The sequence below is a fragment of the Atractosteus spatula genome, chromosome 5 (genome assembly GCF_055471065.1).
Source record: "Atractosteus spatula isolate fAtrSpa1 chromosome 5, fAtrSpa1.hap1, whole genome shotgun sequence".
NCBI lineage: Eukaryota > Metazoa > Chordata > Actinopteri > Semionotiformes > Lepisosteidae > Atractosteus > Atractosteus spatula.
This window is the reverse complement of record NC_142710.1, coordinates 20856322-20874165: the sequence shown is the minus strand read 5'-3', so window position 1 is coordinate 20874165 and position 17844 is coordinate 20856322. Positions and strand designations below refer to the sequence as shown.

The 17844-nt window shown below is 38.5% G+C and overlaps 1 protein-coding gene across 7 annotated transcripts in view; it reads left to right on the top strand.

The window, feature by feature from the left end:
* The first annotated feature begins 6679 nt into the window (after positions 1-6679).
* The window catches only part of ank3b (ankyrin 3b), a 159373-nt gene continuing 148208 nt past the window's right edge, over positions 6680-17844 (top strand). For all 7 annotated transcript variants that reach the window (XM_088916637.1, XM_088916635.1, XM_088916636.1 and 4 more), the window contains exon 1: positions 6680-8591. In XM_088916637.1, coding sequence (XP_088772763.1) covers positions 8526-8591 — 66 coding nt within the window. In that variant the 5' untranslated portion in view covers positions 6680-8525. The remainder of the gene's footprint in view (positions 8592-17844) is intronic.

Below are 17844 nucleotides of genomic sequence, written 5' to 3'. Positions count from 1 at the left end.
TACTCCTGCACTAAGCTTCTGTTTTCAACACTGCGTTTATGAAGCACTCCTTCGAACTTGTTCTGTTTAAGGAACGTAATTCTAACGCGCAGGGGGTTGTTTAGAATCCCTCAGAAGTGTGAGAAGTATATCTGAACTAAAAAGGTTAGAAACACACAGACCTCTGCACGCTGAAGGTGTGACATATCACAAAACGTGTACGAAAAGTCCTTCACTGTGGGCTGAGCATTAAAGACAAGCAGCGGCTCTGTTTGACCTGAGCTAAATCAACTGGGTAACAAGCGTGGAGGCAGATACCAGGGTATATATGCAAATCTTAGGCTGTTGCAAAAGTAGCAGCTTTTCCTTCGCATTAACTGCTGATCAAGGTGGCAGTGTTACAGAGGAAGTAATGCCGTAACTGGCATTCTCCTCATCTTGTACAGGTTTGAGTTTGACCTTCATGTGAGGAAGTAGAAGGAAGTAGGCTTATCTGTTCCCTTTCCCTGCTCACAGTCTTACTGCACAATAATTTAATCACATGTTGCACATCTGTATGTTAGGAACTGAGTATCTTATGCCCAATGTGGTTTATGAGAATGATCAGTAAATTCAGAATGATCAATTTTAAGAGGCATTGTATCCTGGAATGGTCTTTAATGAAAAAAGGAAGCCATGCTAAATGCTTTGTGTGTTCTATACTTGTTGGCCACAGAATTTTTCTTCATTTTCTGTGATTTTTGATTGTTGGACTGTCCATATTTTTATAATTTAAAAAAAAATAATTTTTAGACATTTCATACTTAGGCAAAATAATAAGGTATTCTATCTCTCACATCCTATGTTATAAAGTCATCCATTACCAAACACAGTGTAAGAATTTTCCATCTGGCAGCTGCCTGTTTGCTTAGATTCACAGTCTTAGCATCATATTGATGCCCAATTCTCTGTCTTAAGCCTTTCTTTAGAAGTTATGAGCTTTAAGGTCTGTGTAATTCTTCTTGGCTTTAATTCCTCCTAGCCTCCTAGCATCATGCTAAAGGTTTCCTAAAGAGTTTAAAGTATCTGCTGTTCCTTAAAGAACTACATGACTTAGGCTTTTCTTTCTGTCCTCAAAAGGTTTTTAATGACATAATCATCAAAGCTGTTTGGGCCCTGGAAACTAGCCAGATGTTTAATGCTGTTATATTACGGTCCTGAGTAGCAGCATTCCAAATTAGTCGTATTACTAAAAAGACAAGCACTATCATTATCGGAGCTGGATAAATAAAACCTTGGTTTAAGACCACTTTCTCCTCTCTCAAAAGTGGATAAAAGCCTATTTTCATCCAGACACCATTATAATGGGCCAGGCTATTATGGGTTTGTGAAAAACGACTTCTTCGTATAGATCATTATTAGATTTATTTGAAGGAATATGATTCTCGTAATATTATCCTGAACGTTCTGCCTTCGGGTGCTCTACAGATCTGTTTTCTTAATTAAATATTAAAAGATTGGCTCAAATAAGTTTAATGGTTCTATTTTCCTACCTTAAAAAAACTGCTTCATACCTTCTCCCATTGTTGATATAGTGTGTTGGCTCTTTGTATTTACAAGGCAAACGGTCATGCCTCACAAAACTCTGAATATGAAAAACGCCCCAGTAGGAGAACTGCTGCACCACAAGGGCAGTTAGGCGTATAAGAAAAGGCCTGTGCCTTTGAACACATTATTTTAATGAGGAGTCTCAGTCATGGATAGATGTAACACCGTGTACATCCCTGTTTCTCATTTGAAAGTTAAATACAGATCAATACTTCCATATGAAAACCAGAGGCTCTGTTTCGTTAGATTACAGGTCCCATAGATCGATCACAATTTTACAGTACATACAGGACTATGAAGTACAAAGTACAGCACCTCCTACAGTATGTCATACAGGGGCGTTAGTTTGAAAACTCTGGAGAACAGTGAAGAGTGCCACCTATCGGTCCAGCAAAATCACTTACTGTATGCATCATGGTACTGATTAGTCCTTGTCCTGCTAAGCTTCTGATAGCAGATATTACTTTTTCTGGTGGTTTTTCAATATGAAAGACAAAATGCTTTATCAAGTTTATACTACACTTCACCTGCTTGCTGCCAGGTCAGAGTCTACATGCGCAAATAAAAAAAAAATGGAGGGTATATTATCAATAAGACTCCTCAACAGTAATTTAAAATAGAAAAATCTCTTCTAGCTTACAGGACATTTTAGGTCTTGTCTTCAGCTAGAGCCTTGCCAGCAAGGAAGAATGTAGAAGTTCTGCAAACAAGAAAAAAATCTTTTAAAAATGTGAAGTGTGTAGTAACATAAAACCTCAAGTGTATCAGGCAGTTCACACACACTTCTGACTTCTTATTAAAATGCTCTCTCTGCACACATAACACATACAAACATACATCCTAAACACACATACATTCTTGACAAAGACTTTATTTTTGCCAGGATATGCTGTAATACTGACATTATCAGTTGTCAATGATTTTTATGCTTATATTAATTGATCTATTTAAAGTATTACAAAAGGTATCCCAAAAGCTCCAAAAATATAACAACCAGGTTCATATGAATGTTTTGATCTTTTTTTTTTTTTAAAGGCTTGTATTGCAATGTTTTCATTTGCTTGGAATCCTTCTTCATCAGCAGCAAGAGAAACCAGATCATGCATCTTGATGTCTGAGGAAAAATAATTCCACTCTGTTCCTGGAGCTGGGAGTCTTGTGTTGGACTTCCTCCGGTCACCAGATGTGCAGTTAGTTCATGGGGTGCAGAATCCTTCAAGCTTGAATTCTTGAAGCAAATGTGTGTTAAAATTTTGAGTTTGGTGTGATTTCTTTATTTACCAGGAAACGCTTTTAAGCAGTTCCTAAAGCACATGTCTAACAAGCACAGATGGTTCTTGATTATAAACACTAACACTCAGTAGCAAAACCCTTATTTGCACTGCCCTTACTGTTAAGGACAGATCTAAGCTACAGTAATTTCTTGTACTTGGGTCACAAAGCAGTGCTAAGCTTTTTTCCCTCTAGTACTGATTGAAGGCTTGAGCATTTCCTTTCTCCGTTTTTTTTTAAATGGGATATCTGTACCCTTGTCTTTGCCAGGCAACAATTTAATATACTTTCAAGCCTCAGTTACCTTATTTTTAGGGAGGATGATTATAAACTACACCCGAAGATAAGTAATGAAATAAATGCTTCATATCTTTGGCTTCACATCATTTTTACATCACATTCTTCTTGTAAGAATTTTGCTTACTAAGCCAGAGCATAGTGTGCATTGTGCTGGCGAGGAAAGAATCATCTGTCCCTGCAAGAGATTGAATGTGCGCACACTGTAGCTGAGACTGCAAAACTGTGAACTCAATTGTTTGTTAAAGGGGAGAAGCTATCAGCAAAGAGGGGGGGGAAACGGGAATACAGAAGAGATTAGTGGCTTGTCTAAGGTGAACAAAATCCCAAACAAATGTTTGTCTCGGACATGTGTGTTGACTTGAGGCACGAAGTGTGCACCAAAAATGTCGATACAAACACGGAATTGAACAAGTAAAAATTGACATACAGTATATAACCTCTGAATACCACAGAGCTCAGTGAACTGTCACCTGATTTAACAACCAAAATGCTGCTCATTGTAAACATTAAACTCCTTTGCCGTATGTCCCATTGATCATTGAATTACTGTGTTTTTCTCATTGCCAGTACCTGGATCTATGGGTTCCATGAAGTCAGGGCGGTTCTATTCCCTTTCCTCTTGAAAATGGCCATGGTCTCCAAGCTTAGTGTTGCCACCACATCCAACCCTGCAGTGCAACCTGACAGTTGATTCAGGATCAGTGTTTCTGTTGCACAAAAATGAGCTTTGCCAGGACCATTATTCCTAATACAATCTAAACATTAAACTTATTGCTTGGTTAAACATTTGCAGTAATTCTGATAAATGAGAGAAGATGGCATCTGTGTGTCCAGAATATTTATGTGAGCTTTCTATTGCACTTTATCAATGATAAAAGCTTAGTGCTGTGATTATAAGGATCTGTGAAAGTGAAGGTTTAGGAAGAAGCGGTATTTAACAAAGGTAAAATGGAAAATCCCTGCAGTTTATGCACGGAGAAAAAACGAGAACTGTTTTGAACTGACAGCTGTGACATAACTTGGCATTATTATATGAGATTTATGATGTTCTGAGCCATCAGAAAGTTAAAAAAAAAAGTAAGTTTGGAATTTGTCACCAGTGACTCAGTGTGAGAATGCTGAGGTCGCTGCTGTCAGAATGTGTTGCGGTCAATTAAGCAGATCAAGGTTTAAGGCAGGACTGAGAGCTTGGCAGTGGCACATTTGAGCCTTTTGTGTTCACAGAACATTCATGTATGAGAAGAGTCGAATGTGTGATTTTGTCAACTAGGGAATTTTTTCAGGTTTGCTTAAAAAAGGATGAGAAATAATGCACATCCAGAGATCACACAGGTGCTGTCCTGCACAAATAAAAGTGAAATCAATGGGACATGCAATCTTGAGCACACTAAAATATTTTTTATTCGTATAATTGGCCAGGACACTGGGGCAATACCCCTGCTCTTTTCAAGAAACGTCCTGGGATTTTTAATGACCATGGCGAATCAGGACATTGCCTTTTTACAGTATAGCACCCCCGTCATCCTTCGCTTTCCCAGGAGGTCTCCTATCCAGGTACAGACCAGGCTCACACCAGCTGAGCTTCAGTGGGTTGGCAGTAGAGTTGAAGGGTGATATGGCTGTTGACACATTCACTAGTATTTAACAGTAGTGAATGTTTTAGCAAACAAGTCTTCATCAAGACATATAAAAGTCTGGTCCTGTTGATTCTATTTCCGGTTGTTCACTGGGCATCTTTTTCTTTGTGTTCCAGTATTTCACAATTGGAAGAAGTCTGTGATGCTTCTGTTGTGCAAGGTCGGTTAGTCGCTTAAGGAGCAGGAGTGGCAGGGCAGAAAATGGTGACTTTTGTTAGGCTCTTCACATTACAGGCCCACCCTGCTGAGTGCGTGTGCCCTCTGGAAATGTTACGCATGAGTGATCTATGTCTGGGGAAATCTGCGAAAATAGGATACATACAGGAAAGGGCATCTTTCTTTCCTGGGGTTCGATAAAACACAGCTCTCTGTTGTTGGGAGACAACTTGGAGAGAGTTCTTGATGTCGGATTCCAGGAGCTGAAAGGCAAGAGATCGCCGCCTCCAGGTCCTCAAGTTCTGCGGTTCGTTCAATTGACTGTGAATAAAGCTGTTTTCCCACTGGCAACTGGAACACAGGGAAATGATTTTGACTTGAGGGCTCCAGTTCTGCTAATGTGCCAATGAACTTGGCCTTGGTACTTCTGGAGATGTATTTATAATGTTTGTTTTTATCAGATAGGCTTTGTTATTTTTCAAAACTTGAAATTCCCTTTTAAGCTTTCATTGAAATGCTTCCAAAACAGTATTTTGGCTAAAAGCTATATGGTAAAACTTAAATTAGAAAGAGACACCTACTGTCCTGGAATAGGAGGAACCTATTGACATAGTCCTAGAATGTTTTATTTGTTGGAAAATAATAAACTGTGATGGAAAAGGCACCCACAACAGCACAAAATGATTTTGCCTGAAAAGCTTTAATCCCTGTTGTGTATACTATTGCCTTTGGAAAATTATAGGCAAGTCTCTCCTTGCTACAGTATATATATTTAAAACTAAATCGTGCACCAACAATTAAAAAGCACTATTCTGAATGGTTCAACAAATCAATTAGGACAAATATAAAGCAAAAAATCATTTTAGAAAATGATTAAAAACAGCACGATCCAGTTAAAGAAAAGTAGTACCATGAATTTAAATCAATAGATATGTTATATGAACTGAGCAATGAACTAGTAAGTCTCAATTAGAACAGTGTGTACATTTTTGGTCACAACTTGATCCTGCCACTCTGGAATCAGTCCTGAAACAAGAGACCTGATGCATTCTGGGGCTTAAGCAATGTCCTACACCGAGAGGCTAAATAAGGTGAACTGTTTCAGGCTTCAACTGAAGGCTATTAAGGGACCTGATACAAGTATTAAAAATCCTTGAAGGCACTGACAACGTCAGCCCCAGGGGGTTTCTTCAGAATGAACAGTAAAGCACGAACCAGTTCAGTTTAGTTTCTTTGTCATACAGTATGCACAAGTGCAATGGAGTGCTTACTGTATGTGCTTGTATGCTCCCATACAAAGCCATTAAGGAAACCAGAGGGCACAAATGGAAACTATGAGGAAGTACATTTCAAACTGAGAACCAGAGGCCCTTCTTTACCCAAAGAGCAAACTACCCAGCCAAGTTGTTGATGGTAATACCCTGGTTTCTTTTGAGAAATAGCTAGAAGAGATAAATTGGATACTTTAGCTGCTAACCATCAAACAAGTCGCATGGGTGGAATGGTCTCTTCTCGTTTGTCTCCAATTAAAGCAGCTGCAGGGCATGCCAAACATTTCTCTTTTTCTCTAAAGTGTGAAAACGTTAGGAAGCTCTGTTGTAAGGAAACTATTATTTGTTTGTGAGCACACGCTAATTAACACTGTGTTTCCTAGGTCTCCGTCAGGTGGTTGGGCTTCTTGTACGAGTTGGTTAGCTTTCGTTAGCCTTGCTCCTGTTGTGTTTCAAATTGACCAGCAGAGGGCAGAGTACAGTGTTAGTGTGGGAAAGTTTTCCTGCTTAGAAGCACAGTGCTCCTTCACACTGTCCATTGCATTTTCACTGTATATTGAAGGTCCAGGATCATTTAATAAGTAATGTGTTTATATTAATCCCAGAGTTTATTTACTTTTTGGAAATAACTGCCTTTTAATGTTCCAGCCTGATAATTCCATGCGTCCCAGCCTAAAATAGTGGGTGGACTAAAAAGACCAGGTTGTTTTTTCCCCACAAATGTATATATTTACTGTATGTACTGCGAGTCATAAAAAATGAAACATCTGGTCATTGGAGCCAATAATATTTGCTTTATTTTTGAAGCCCCTTACTACATAGTCATATTGTAATATACTGCGTCTAGGACTAATACAGCATCTGTTTATTGGCTCTATCTCTAAACCTGCTTGCTTTTATTATTGAAATAAAAATAGAACTTGTACCTTATACCTATTAACTATCAAAAAACCTAGTTATATTTGAATCTACTTTTCTTTTTACATTTTTTGTTAAATGTAAAAACATATGCAGACATTTCTGAATATTTTTAATGTGGGATAGGGTTACAGTATATCTGGAATAAAAAAAAATTCCCTTAGAAATTGGTAGTAGTTAATAGAACCATTGATTGCAGTTCCTCTGTGGTTGAAGACAGTACACTCTTCTTTTACAGAAATAAGTAAATACATCATAAGGACTGGGTATTCCAGTTACATTGTGGTAGCCCCCCCCCAGACTGGTGATAATCTCAGAACCACAGGCATGGCTGAGGTGGGGCCTGCTTTGTTAATTATTAATTCAAAGTAGAATGTGACAACGAAGCCAATTTCTCCTGTGATGTTCAAGGCTTCATTGGCTTGTACAGCCAGCAGAAGGATTTTCCCTTTTTTCCACTCGCCTGCAGCTCAGTTGAGCCCCAGCGCTGTAAGGCTGGATCTGTTTTTGTCGAAGAAGCAGCAGCTACTGGAGGAGACAGGAGAAGCACACAAGGATGCCGTTCTGTGCTTCCCGAGTATGACACGGCTATTGTATGTGAAGTGAGTGGCTGGGTGGCAGGGAAGGATTTAAATAAAGGCTACCTTGTTTATTGTGCACCGAGGGAGGAAAACACAGATGAAGCAAAAGCAGTCGCACTTGTCTTTCTGAGCCTTGTCTTCAGGCAGATCCCTCTGCCTCTGTTATTGTTTTTGCATCCAGCCGGCTAAAGGGAGGGGTTTTCTTCAAGATCCAGTAACCTGATCTTAGTGGCACCGTGCACTCACAGACTTCCATTTCTGGAAGGACCTGATGCATCTCGCTAATGAGTTGGTCTGTTAAGCTAGCAGCAATCCTGAGATTCACATCTGATATCTCAGCTTGTATAGGGAAAGAAATCCACTGACAGGGGCAGAGCTTCTGAGAGTTGTCAGCAGTCTGCTGTTAATTTCACTCTCCGTTTTCTTTTCTCTCTCTCTCTTTGTGTGGCTGCGAGAGAGTGTCTCTCCCCATCAGCACCATTTAGACTGAGCAAAGCAGTAAAGCACTAAAAGTCTGTGTTGGTGTTACCATCAGAGTGATAGCCAGCAAAGAATCTGCTCAAAAGGATATTGATTTACAGGAATATGAATCTCGTTGATGCCTCTTCTTCCTTATCCACCTGGGCTTGATGGGCAGCAAAAAAGGCAACATCTCCCAGTGAATCAGAGCTGTGGAACTGGTGCTGTGTGTGAGTATTAGCCTCCCAGTCACTCCCCACTGGTAGTGGCTTCACATGGACGTCTGTGCTGAGATACTGGCCACAGTTCTACAGCTCTTAATGGTGGAATAAAAATCAAGGAAAAAAACACAAATCTGACCCAAAATGAGTGAAGAAGCCAAGGAAAAGGGCACTGGCAAGCCAGCTCACCGGAAAAAGAAAGGAAAGAAGGTAAGGAAAAAGCTTTCTAAAGTAGCAGCTGTCTGTGGAGTGTGTCTGCTTGGCTATGTTTAGGTAATGGGCTGATTTAATTTTTCTTTCGTGTTTTTTTTTTCTCAAAAGTTGTAGTCCTCGGCAGTAGCAACAGATTATTTTTTACCCAATTAAAGAGGAAGAATATTCCTCCTTTTTCTAGTGCTGAGTCAGAGGGGTGTGTTCTTTGTGAGCTGTTTTTGTTTTCTGCTCCCACGTTGTAGTGTGATTTCACGATGAAAAAGGGACAATGCCATAAAGAAAGAGGAGCTCCTGTCAGAGAGAGAGAAATTTGGGTGGTTTGTCTTGCATTTATTCAGTTCTCACAAGACCGTTTTAATCTGGCGATGTAAATAAAATCTACCTTAGTGTTTTTAACACTTTTTTTATGTGTGTCTGTTCCTTTTACCTGTTGTCGTGTTTGTATTTGTTTTTGGGTGGTAGCATCATAACTGAAATATATATGCACCATCATAATAACTGATAGAAGCATGCTGTTTGTTCATATTAGGCATTGTGAAAAACAGGTTTCTGGCTAAATAAGGGAGTAGCTCGCTTTCACAAAGATGCTAAAAATACAATAGATTTTTTACTCTGTCTAAAACACAGTAACACTCTACCAATTCTAAAGCAAAATGTACATGTAATTTCAAAATCTATAACGTATATCAACTTGATTGAGAATCATACACTGGTTTCTATACCACAATAATGGTAGAATAAACACTGTTGATGTTGAGGATACTTAAGTAGACTGCTGTAACAGACATTCTTCGTAAGCATGACTTTTTATGGAGCTACTGTGCTTTGTTTTTTTTGTCAACATGTTCTAAACGGAACTGCATTCTACAGCAAAAGCAATAAATGAGTTCACAGCTTCATGCTTCTTTTGTCTGATATTATTTCAACATCCGTGAAATCTCTCTGTTCTAAGGTACCCTGCCTCTGTTCATCTCAGGAGTGAATTGTGTTACTGTAACTGTTTGGATGGCGGATGTCAATGAGCTGAATGCATGCACAGTGTTACTTCAACCTGTTGCTTAAGTGTGCTTAGCATCTTTGGTACTGCAAGTCCAAGTGAGAAAGAAGCCTTTGTATGTCTAAGCAAACACATGCCTCAGATAAATAATACACAAGGAGACAATTTTACATACGACACAGAACCGATGACACTTAAATGTCAGAGGAATGTGAATTGTGGCTTTTTATAGTGGGTGTGGTCTTGTTCTCTAATCCTTAAATGTATATTAAAAATTATTTTTTTAAAGAATGAGATTCATGATCAGGGATAATATCAACAGAAAATAAAACCTATACACATACAGTATACTGTATGAATGCTACAGTATCATTAACAGAATCTTCCCATCCAGCATGAATCAATAAACAAATAAACCATTTTGTCTTAAACTGGCGCCAGCAGCATGTTTCATTTTCTTTGATGTGAGGAAATTATACAGGGCAAACAAAACACTACGCAGCACAAAATGCCCAGTACATCAGAGCAGATCCCAATAATTGCACACGTTGGCCATCAAAACACCTGAAACAGCAACACGTTTAAATATTTCCGGGGAGTAAAGGGTCTTCTTTCAAATCTCCTCAGGGTAGGTCAAAATCATGCATTTTTAATACTGACATTATTGATATCTTAACAAACTATGTTGAAGATCATTATTTAAAATATTTTTGAAGGTGAGCAAACTACTATACAATTGTTTACATTCACAGCTTAATGTTGTTTTTGTTACATGTCATTTTACTGACAATTGAAATGTCAAAGCAGTGTCCCCTGGAACACATATTGTGGCCTAATGGAAGCTGTTGGGGATTGTTTAGCTTCTGTTGTTCCCTATGAAATGTCGGATCAGGAGCCTGCTCTTTGGGTTGCTATCATAATGGCCGGGCACCTTGGTGTCTCGAGAGTCGAGTCGATTACATCGAACTCGTCTGCCCAGACTGTGGTTGCCCTGGCACCTGTGATGGTATGTGCTTAGATAGCGCCGCCCAGTGGGCATTTTTAGGTATGCTGATGTAATCGCACAGACTGGCGGCAGGAAAAGGTTATGTGAAAAGAAAAGGTCGCTAAACGGCTGGTCTTGGAAAGACAACCGAGAAGCTTCGTGTGCGGCAGCCACATTTCCCTGGCGTGTGACCCGCTGTTAGTGGCACAGTCAAGGCCCTGGTGTGCTCCCCGAGTGTCCTGTTCACGTTCCCGAGGCAAGGCAAGTGCTCTGGGTTTAATTTGGATTTTCTCACCGCAGACGCCTGGCTGAGATGAAACGCAGGCCCATCAGGATGAGTCCAGGTCTCCAGGGTTCAGTGTCGAGCTGACATCTGCAGGGATTAAGGGTTGTTCAGTGGAGAGGATTCAGCCTAAAGGTGAAACCAGGGGTGTATTAATCCTGGGCAGACGCTAATTTGCTAGTCATGGAATGAAATGTGACTCATAGCAAAGGAGATATTAGAGCAGGAAATTGAAATCACTGAAAAAATAGATTGATGAAATTGCCATGATAGGGTTTCCCCCCCATTTAAAAGATGAACACAGCACAAATTAATACTGATGTATTTTACATACTGTAGCTGTGGATCAGGAGTTTATAAACAAAATTTGCAGCATCCTTGTTTCAGTGAGCACAAGGGTACCAGTCATTAGACACAACTCTTCAAAACCTTTGAAAATGCCTAAATTATTTTCTTGTGTCATCAGTTATGTGAGTACATGTAAAATAAGTAATGAATGTCCAGTCTGCTTTTCACTGATGTGTTAAGGGTCTGCACATATTGTATATGAAGATATGCACATATATTATACCTTGTCAGCTTTATAAACGTAAGAGAAGACCTCTGATGGGATTTGATTGAGTTTTGTTTTGTTTTTTAAAAGAAATATGTATTTTTTTTGTTTCAGACCCTGTGTTTGTTGCTACGTTTTGACTGTCAACAAAAGGCAATGTTTTCTTTCTGCAGTCATCTCAGAATTAGAGTCAAGAGGCAAAAAATGCTTTACAGTAATCATTTATTTTCCTTTTAGGTAAATGCAGATAAATATTTTGAGCTATTTTTTGCGTGGTTTTGGAAGTTCTTGTTTTTGTATTTTTGTGTGGCGAAAAGCTCATTTTATATAAAGATTCTAGGTGTAATATATTATTTATCCTCGTCAAGCTGATTAGTAAAAATATAAATGGTAAAGTAAAGTGTCCTTAAAGAAAATCATCAGCACTCCGGAGTTCTCCTAAGTGGACCAGACACTGCGGAAGCTTTGCCATTTTTAAATCCCTCCAAAACACTGTCCTGCTTTCCTTGCACGTCTTCCTAAATAGAAGCCTGTAAGGGCTACTTATTTTGGGGCATCATTGTTTTGCCCTAGATTTGTACTCATTCATTATGAGAGACTGACCTTTAGAAGCTGGCAGGTGTGCCAGCACTGTGTGCGGGGAGCAGAGCAGACAGTGGTTGTCATAAAGATCTCCATTAGCTCGAGAGATGTCACAGTTTGTCCCAGCCGACGCATGCCTTTAAATATCGAGATGCGCGTCAATCACTGTGAAAAATGGCGATGCGGCTCCCATTCAGGTGGATGTCAGGCTCATCTGCAGTCTCTTCTAGTTGCTCTTCTGCGGTGGTCAAGGTTTTTGTTGCTCTCCACGGAATGGTTTCAGGCTGCGTGCGTCACATGGAATCAAGATAATGCGGCTCTAAGTCCCTCTTGAGTTAAATGGCGCAAGACTGAACTGGGTTGTCTCGCTGTTTCGCTGTAGAAAACTTCAGACACGCAAGGTAGATTTTCATAATGGGCTCTGTTTTTTATCGAACATAAGCAACGTAACGGACAAGAGGAGGCCATTTGGCCCATCTAGCTTCTGTGGTAGTTGGTAGGCAATGGATTCAAGGATCCAGCTGTTTCTTGAAAGAAGCCAGTGACATCTCACAGCTGTGGCATTGTGGCGGGGTTCACTAGCTTGTTCCATACTCCCACGATCCTTTGCGGACAGAAATACTTCCATTTTTATTTTATTTTAAATACACTTCTACATACAGTACTTCCCACTTTTGCCCTCTGCTTTGTGTTTCTCTGTTGGAATAAACATGTGATGAACAAATCAAATCCGCACTGAGAGACTGGGGGGTTTATTCCTAAAGTCTACTGTCTCTTGTACACTAGTGATAATGGCTGTTACCATCTCCTTGTTCCCTTTTCTGATTCAGAAATTTGGTTTATCAGCATAGTAGTTGCACTGCTCTGATGGAAGGCAACACCATTAAAGCTTCTTTTTCCCCACTTGCATACGCTGAATGGGAGTCAACAAAAATCTGGTAATTGTAAAAATGAGTTTTACTGGCATGAAAAATACCACATACTGTACTCATCTGGTATTAACAATATTGGTTTGTCAACGGGACAAAATTTAATGATGTTGTTTTTCCTTTTGGCTTTTGAGTATTTGACATGATCATTTTTTCAATGCTAATTTAATGTTAACATGTGTCATTGTATCAGTAAAGTAGCAATTTTCAGTTCTCATAAATCAATTTGTGATTGTTAAGGTTGTTGAAAAGAAAAATGGGGTTTATCAAATCTTTCAACTTGCTTTTGTCTGCCCTTACCTTATAACTAGAAATTGATTATTTGACTCTTTCTGGTTTTCAAGTTCCTTTACTTGAAACATTGTTCTATATTTCCTTGCTTCTGGATCATTACAGCAATCTGTGGGATTACTTCCTGGGATAGGTCTGTTGTCAATGTACAGTATATAATGTACAGTATAAGACTACATTTCTATTGTAGTCAGTGTTGTCTATCCATCTCTTATTGAACTGGCTATTGTATTTGCTCATTTTCCATATTATCAATCAATTTTGCAATGTTGCCTGTAATTGTAACTGGAGAATATAGTATGTTATATGAATGTTACTTTTTTTAAGAGCAAATTGCCCATTTTCTTGTATTCTCTTCTTTGTTTTGTGCCCTAGATTGTACAGTAGCTTCAGCTGTAGGGGTGCCCTCTGAGGTGTCTGGATGAACAGTTCCCAGTCCCTGTAGTTCATCTCCAGATGTGGCTTTTATGTGGAGTTTAAAGTCTTCTGATACATGACAGCTGTATGGTTATATAACTTCTATCTGTTCATTTTTTCCATGGCATTTAAAAGATTTTTTTTTGTTTCCCAACTCTGTTCTGACCATACTAAAAAGGTAGAAATGTTTTTTTTTTAGTTTTTCAACCACCAGCCATGTTATCAAAGTTGATATTCTGGCTTCTTTTAGGAAATTGCAGGATGAGATCCACACCTTTGTTTGCTACTAGTAACCAAGTATCAAGATGGGCTGAATGTCATCCACTTGTTTCTAACATTCCTTATGTTCTTAATTGAAATGTTGACAATTTGGAGAAAATCCCTATGTGTTTTTTCAGAAAGCAACAGGACTTTGAATATATGTTTTCAAACACAATAATACTATTTTTGGCACTCCAGTGTGCAATAGTGTAACTGAAAAGCACCTCTGTTTCTGTGTCCAGAAATGATCAGGATCGGGGTAAACCACTGCATTACTGTACTGTGCTGCTTAAGTTGTTTTTTCTCAACTATCATTTTTTTTTAATCTGTATACACCTTAAAAAATGTGAAGAGATAATGTTCTATACAGTATGTCACTACAGTGGCCGGATCATGTAATGTTTAGATGTCCAGCTGTGCACATTCAGTATTAATCATGCCAGCTGCTTTTCTCTCATTTACAAATACTTGCAAAAATTAATTTTCTTTTTCAAAATCTCCTCCCTTAGAAAAATAAATAATTGAGTGGAGAATTTTGGTTTTCTTTCCCTTTCTGTCATATTATGGATTCGCAAGCCATCAGCACAGTGCACTTTGCTGTCCACTCCATTGTCAGCCTTGGAGTTTCATTTGCATATTGACTTTTATTGGTGACATTATTGTAATTGCTGGTAATTCTCCATCACATGTCATGTCATTTATTATGGCAGAAGTGGTTTTTTGAATGAGGTTAAGGACCAAGGATCATGTCATGGTGTTTTAACAGAGAGGTGTGGACATACTGTTCTTTGAGGTTTTGAGTTAGAGGAGTAAAACAAAAAAATGAAACAATAACAAATCACTTTAATGACCCCTTTTTTATCATTGTTTCCTTAATTTCCGGTGCGGTATGAGTTTCGGTAAGCTACAGTGAGGAGATGGCTAACAGCTTTGAGTTATTCCAATGATACTTTTCTAGGTTAGGACCAGTCATGGAAAATGAACAATTTAATCTTAAGAGCCCACTTGAGTGCTTCCTTGGAGACTCTAAAACATATATGCAGTCATGTTAACTGAACAAACCTTTGTTTTATTTATGTGAACACATAGAATAGGAGCTCGCTGAACGCTGGCATTTCTGTAAGTAAAATAACTAACGATGATGTGACAAGTGTTCTGAAAGTAATTAATTGATTTTTCTTTATGCGTCAGACTTCAAAGGAAAAATAGCTCCATGGCCATCTTGGAAATAGTTATTGTTTGCTCGTGGGTAAACATTTCACATTTATCTTATATTGATTGAAACATCTTTCAGGTTTTGCTAAACCTTTTTTTTCGTAAAAAGCTTTGCTCTGTGTAGTGAAATTGGGTGCCGTCATTGTGGCTGGATCTACCAGGATCTACTACAGCAACAAATGTTACGGTACTCCCCCTAAGGGAAATTTAAACCGACTGATTTTAGCATTGCTTGTGGGAAATTGAAATGTAGTCTTGATTTTCTTTTTGCACTTATGCAAAATTCCGGTTGTCTAGGTATTCTGAAAATGGGAGGTTGAAATCCTCATGCCATTAATCTTCAGATGACTGTACACCAAACCTGACATGATGACAGATGACACAATGCATGGCGTTGCAGTGGATGCCCTACAAACCACATTCTTACCTTGAATATGAATGTCTCATAGCTAAAGGGTAGGAATTCCTGGTGCTTTTAAAAAGCATACCATACCATATCCCTGATCTGAATAAGACTGAGTAGAGCTGGGTATTGAGATTTCATGGATCTTTTTAGAGGTGCAGTATGTGAGAGTTGCCCTTCCTGCCCTGATGACTGCCAAAGAGCAGTCATTTACAGTATACTGTAAATCAGCTGATCAGGGTCAGTGTGTGACAGCACCACCTGCCTGGGAGGCGGGAAGGAGATGTCTAACTTTTCCTCTCCTGTGATTACACGTGTCAGATCTCGGAAGTAGGCTGAAGCTGGATTAGAGGGCCCAAGGGCCTAGTCATGGATAAAATAAACAAACAAAAATGGAGAACCGTGTAACCAAGGAAGAGCTGTGCTCAGGGAGAAATGAGATGTGATCAAATATTCAAACATCCGGTGAACTTTAACCTGAGCCTAACAGGGATGGTGTTTACAATCTAAATGAAAACCAATATGGGTGCACAAAGTTATAACTGGGAGATGGGACAGGAAGTGAACTCGATGCATGTCATTGAGTTAACATTATAGGAAGTAACCCACACAGGGAATGGAATAGCTGAAATGGATTCCAAAGATAATTTTTAACCCAGGGCTGACTGCCACCTGATTTTTGGTTCCCTTTAATGGAGCATACAGTTGCACATACAGTACAGTAGTTCTGTCAAAAAGACTTGATTTATGTCTGTATCAAAATCTTCTTTTAAAATATTTACAAGGATGGCTTGATAAATGCCAGGCCTCTGTTTAATTAATGAAGGCATTAACTCAGCTTTTAATGATTGAGGGGCACTGCCAGGTGCTTCATATTATGGGGGAACAATTTAAAAGGATTTCATGCTTCATGAGTAACATACTTCTGGCAACATGATAGCAGGAACGTTGGCGTGTCTTCAGCACAAAAGCATTTTCATTTCAATAGCATGAACTTGTTTCTCAAGAACTTCTGTATGTAGGACTAAGAGTACTTTTATTAACCTATGAAGAATACATTTAATTTGATGATGATCCAGTATTCATAACACCAGAAGAAACAGCTATAGCCTGAGATCTATTAAGCTGTATTGCTGTTCTGTTCTGATATACAGGGTGAAGTAACATTTAGCATCCACCAGGAAAACAAAATATTGCTTAGTTTATTTTTCATAGAAACTTCTCATCACTAAAGAATATTAAATCAAATAATCATCAGAAGTATTGAGAGAAATTGATTATTTGATTTTGTGTAATCACATGTGCGGTTACAAATGGTTGTAGTTAAGAAATGGCTTGTTATCTCATGTTTTATGAAGTTTTATTGATATAATTGTTATCACAATTATCAAATTGTTTTTCATCTTTTTGTTGGTACAGAAACGTAATTTCTTGATGAACCATACCGTAAAGCTGTTTTGTGATGTCTGTGCTGCAAATGCTTGCATTATTATGTGTTTTGATACAAAATGGTTGAAGCTATTTTATATTTTATGCAGTTTTTATAGGTTCATTTCTTACTTTCAAAAGTCCAGAATCTTAAAATGTTCTTTGTTTGAGTTACTCTGAGTAAAATCACACAAAACATGAGGTTAAAGAGTGCTTTTGGAAAACATTTCTTCAAAGAAATTATGGACGTGAGTCTAATTCGTCATATCTGTCATACATGTGTTAATTTAAAGGGCTAATCTCTTTCATTCAGCTTCATCTTTGTGCAGTAATTTAAAAAATAAGACTAATAAATATTTCAGAAGATGCTTTCAGGTGGCTAACAATCAGCATAGCAGTACTTAGTCTCCTGCCGTGCCATAGAAATGAAACATAACTGCAGATATTTTTATGTGCATTGTCTGTAAAGAAATAAAAGATAACATTCATTGACTATTAACTCGGTAAATCCATGTGAAATTTCCAGTTTTCTCAAACTGAAATGTGGCAGAACTGTGAAAAATGTACTTTAGCATGACAGATAGGCTAATACATATGGATGGATCCAGCAACTATTTAGAGAATAAGCAGGCTTTGAGTTGCCTGATCACTTCAGCATGACTTGTTTCCTTGCTATTACAAGAGAGAACATCTATGCCTTTTCTGGAGTCCACAAAACAATGCACACAACAGTTACTATATAAATAAATGAAGAGCTAAACTCAAAATATTCCTTTGAATAGTTAATTGAAGTGCTTGAAATAAAATCATTGTACCTCTAGAGATTTTACGTTCCATTATGCATAGTTTTTTGGTATGCAGCAACACCCAATTTAGGAGTTTGAACACAGCAAGGGTCTGTTGACA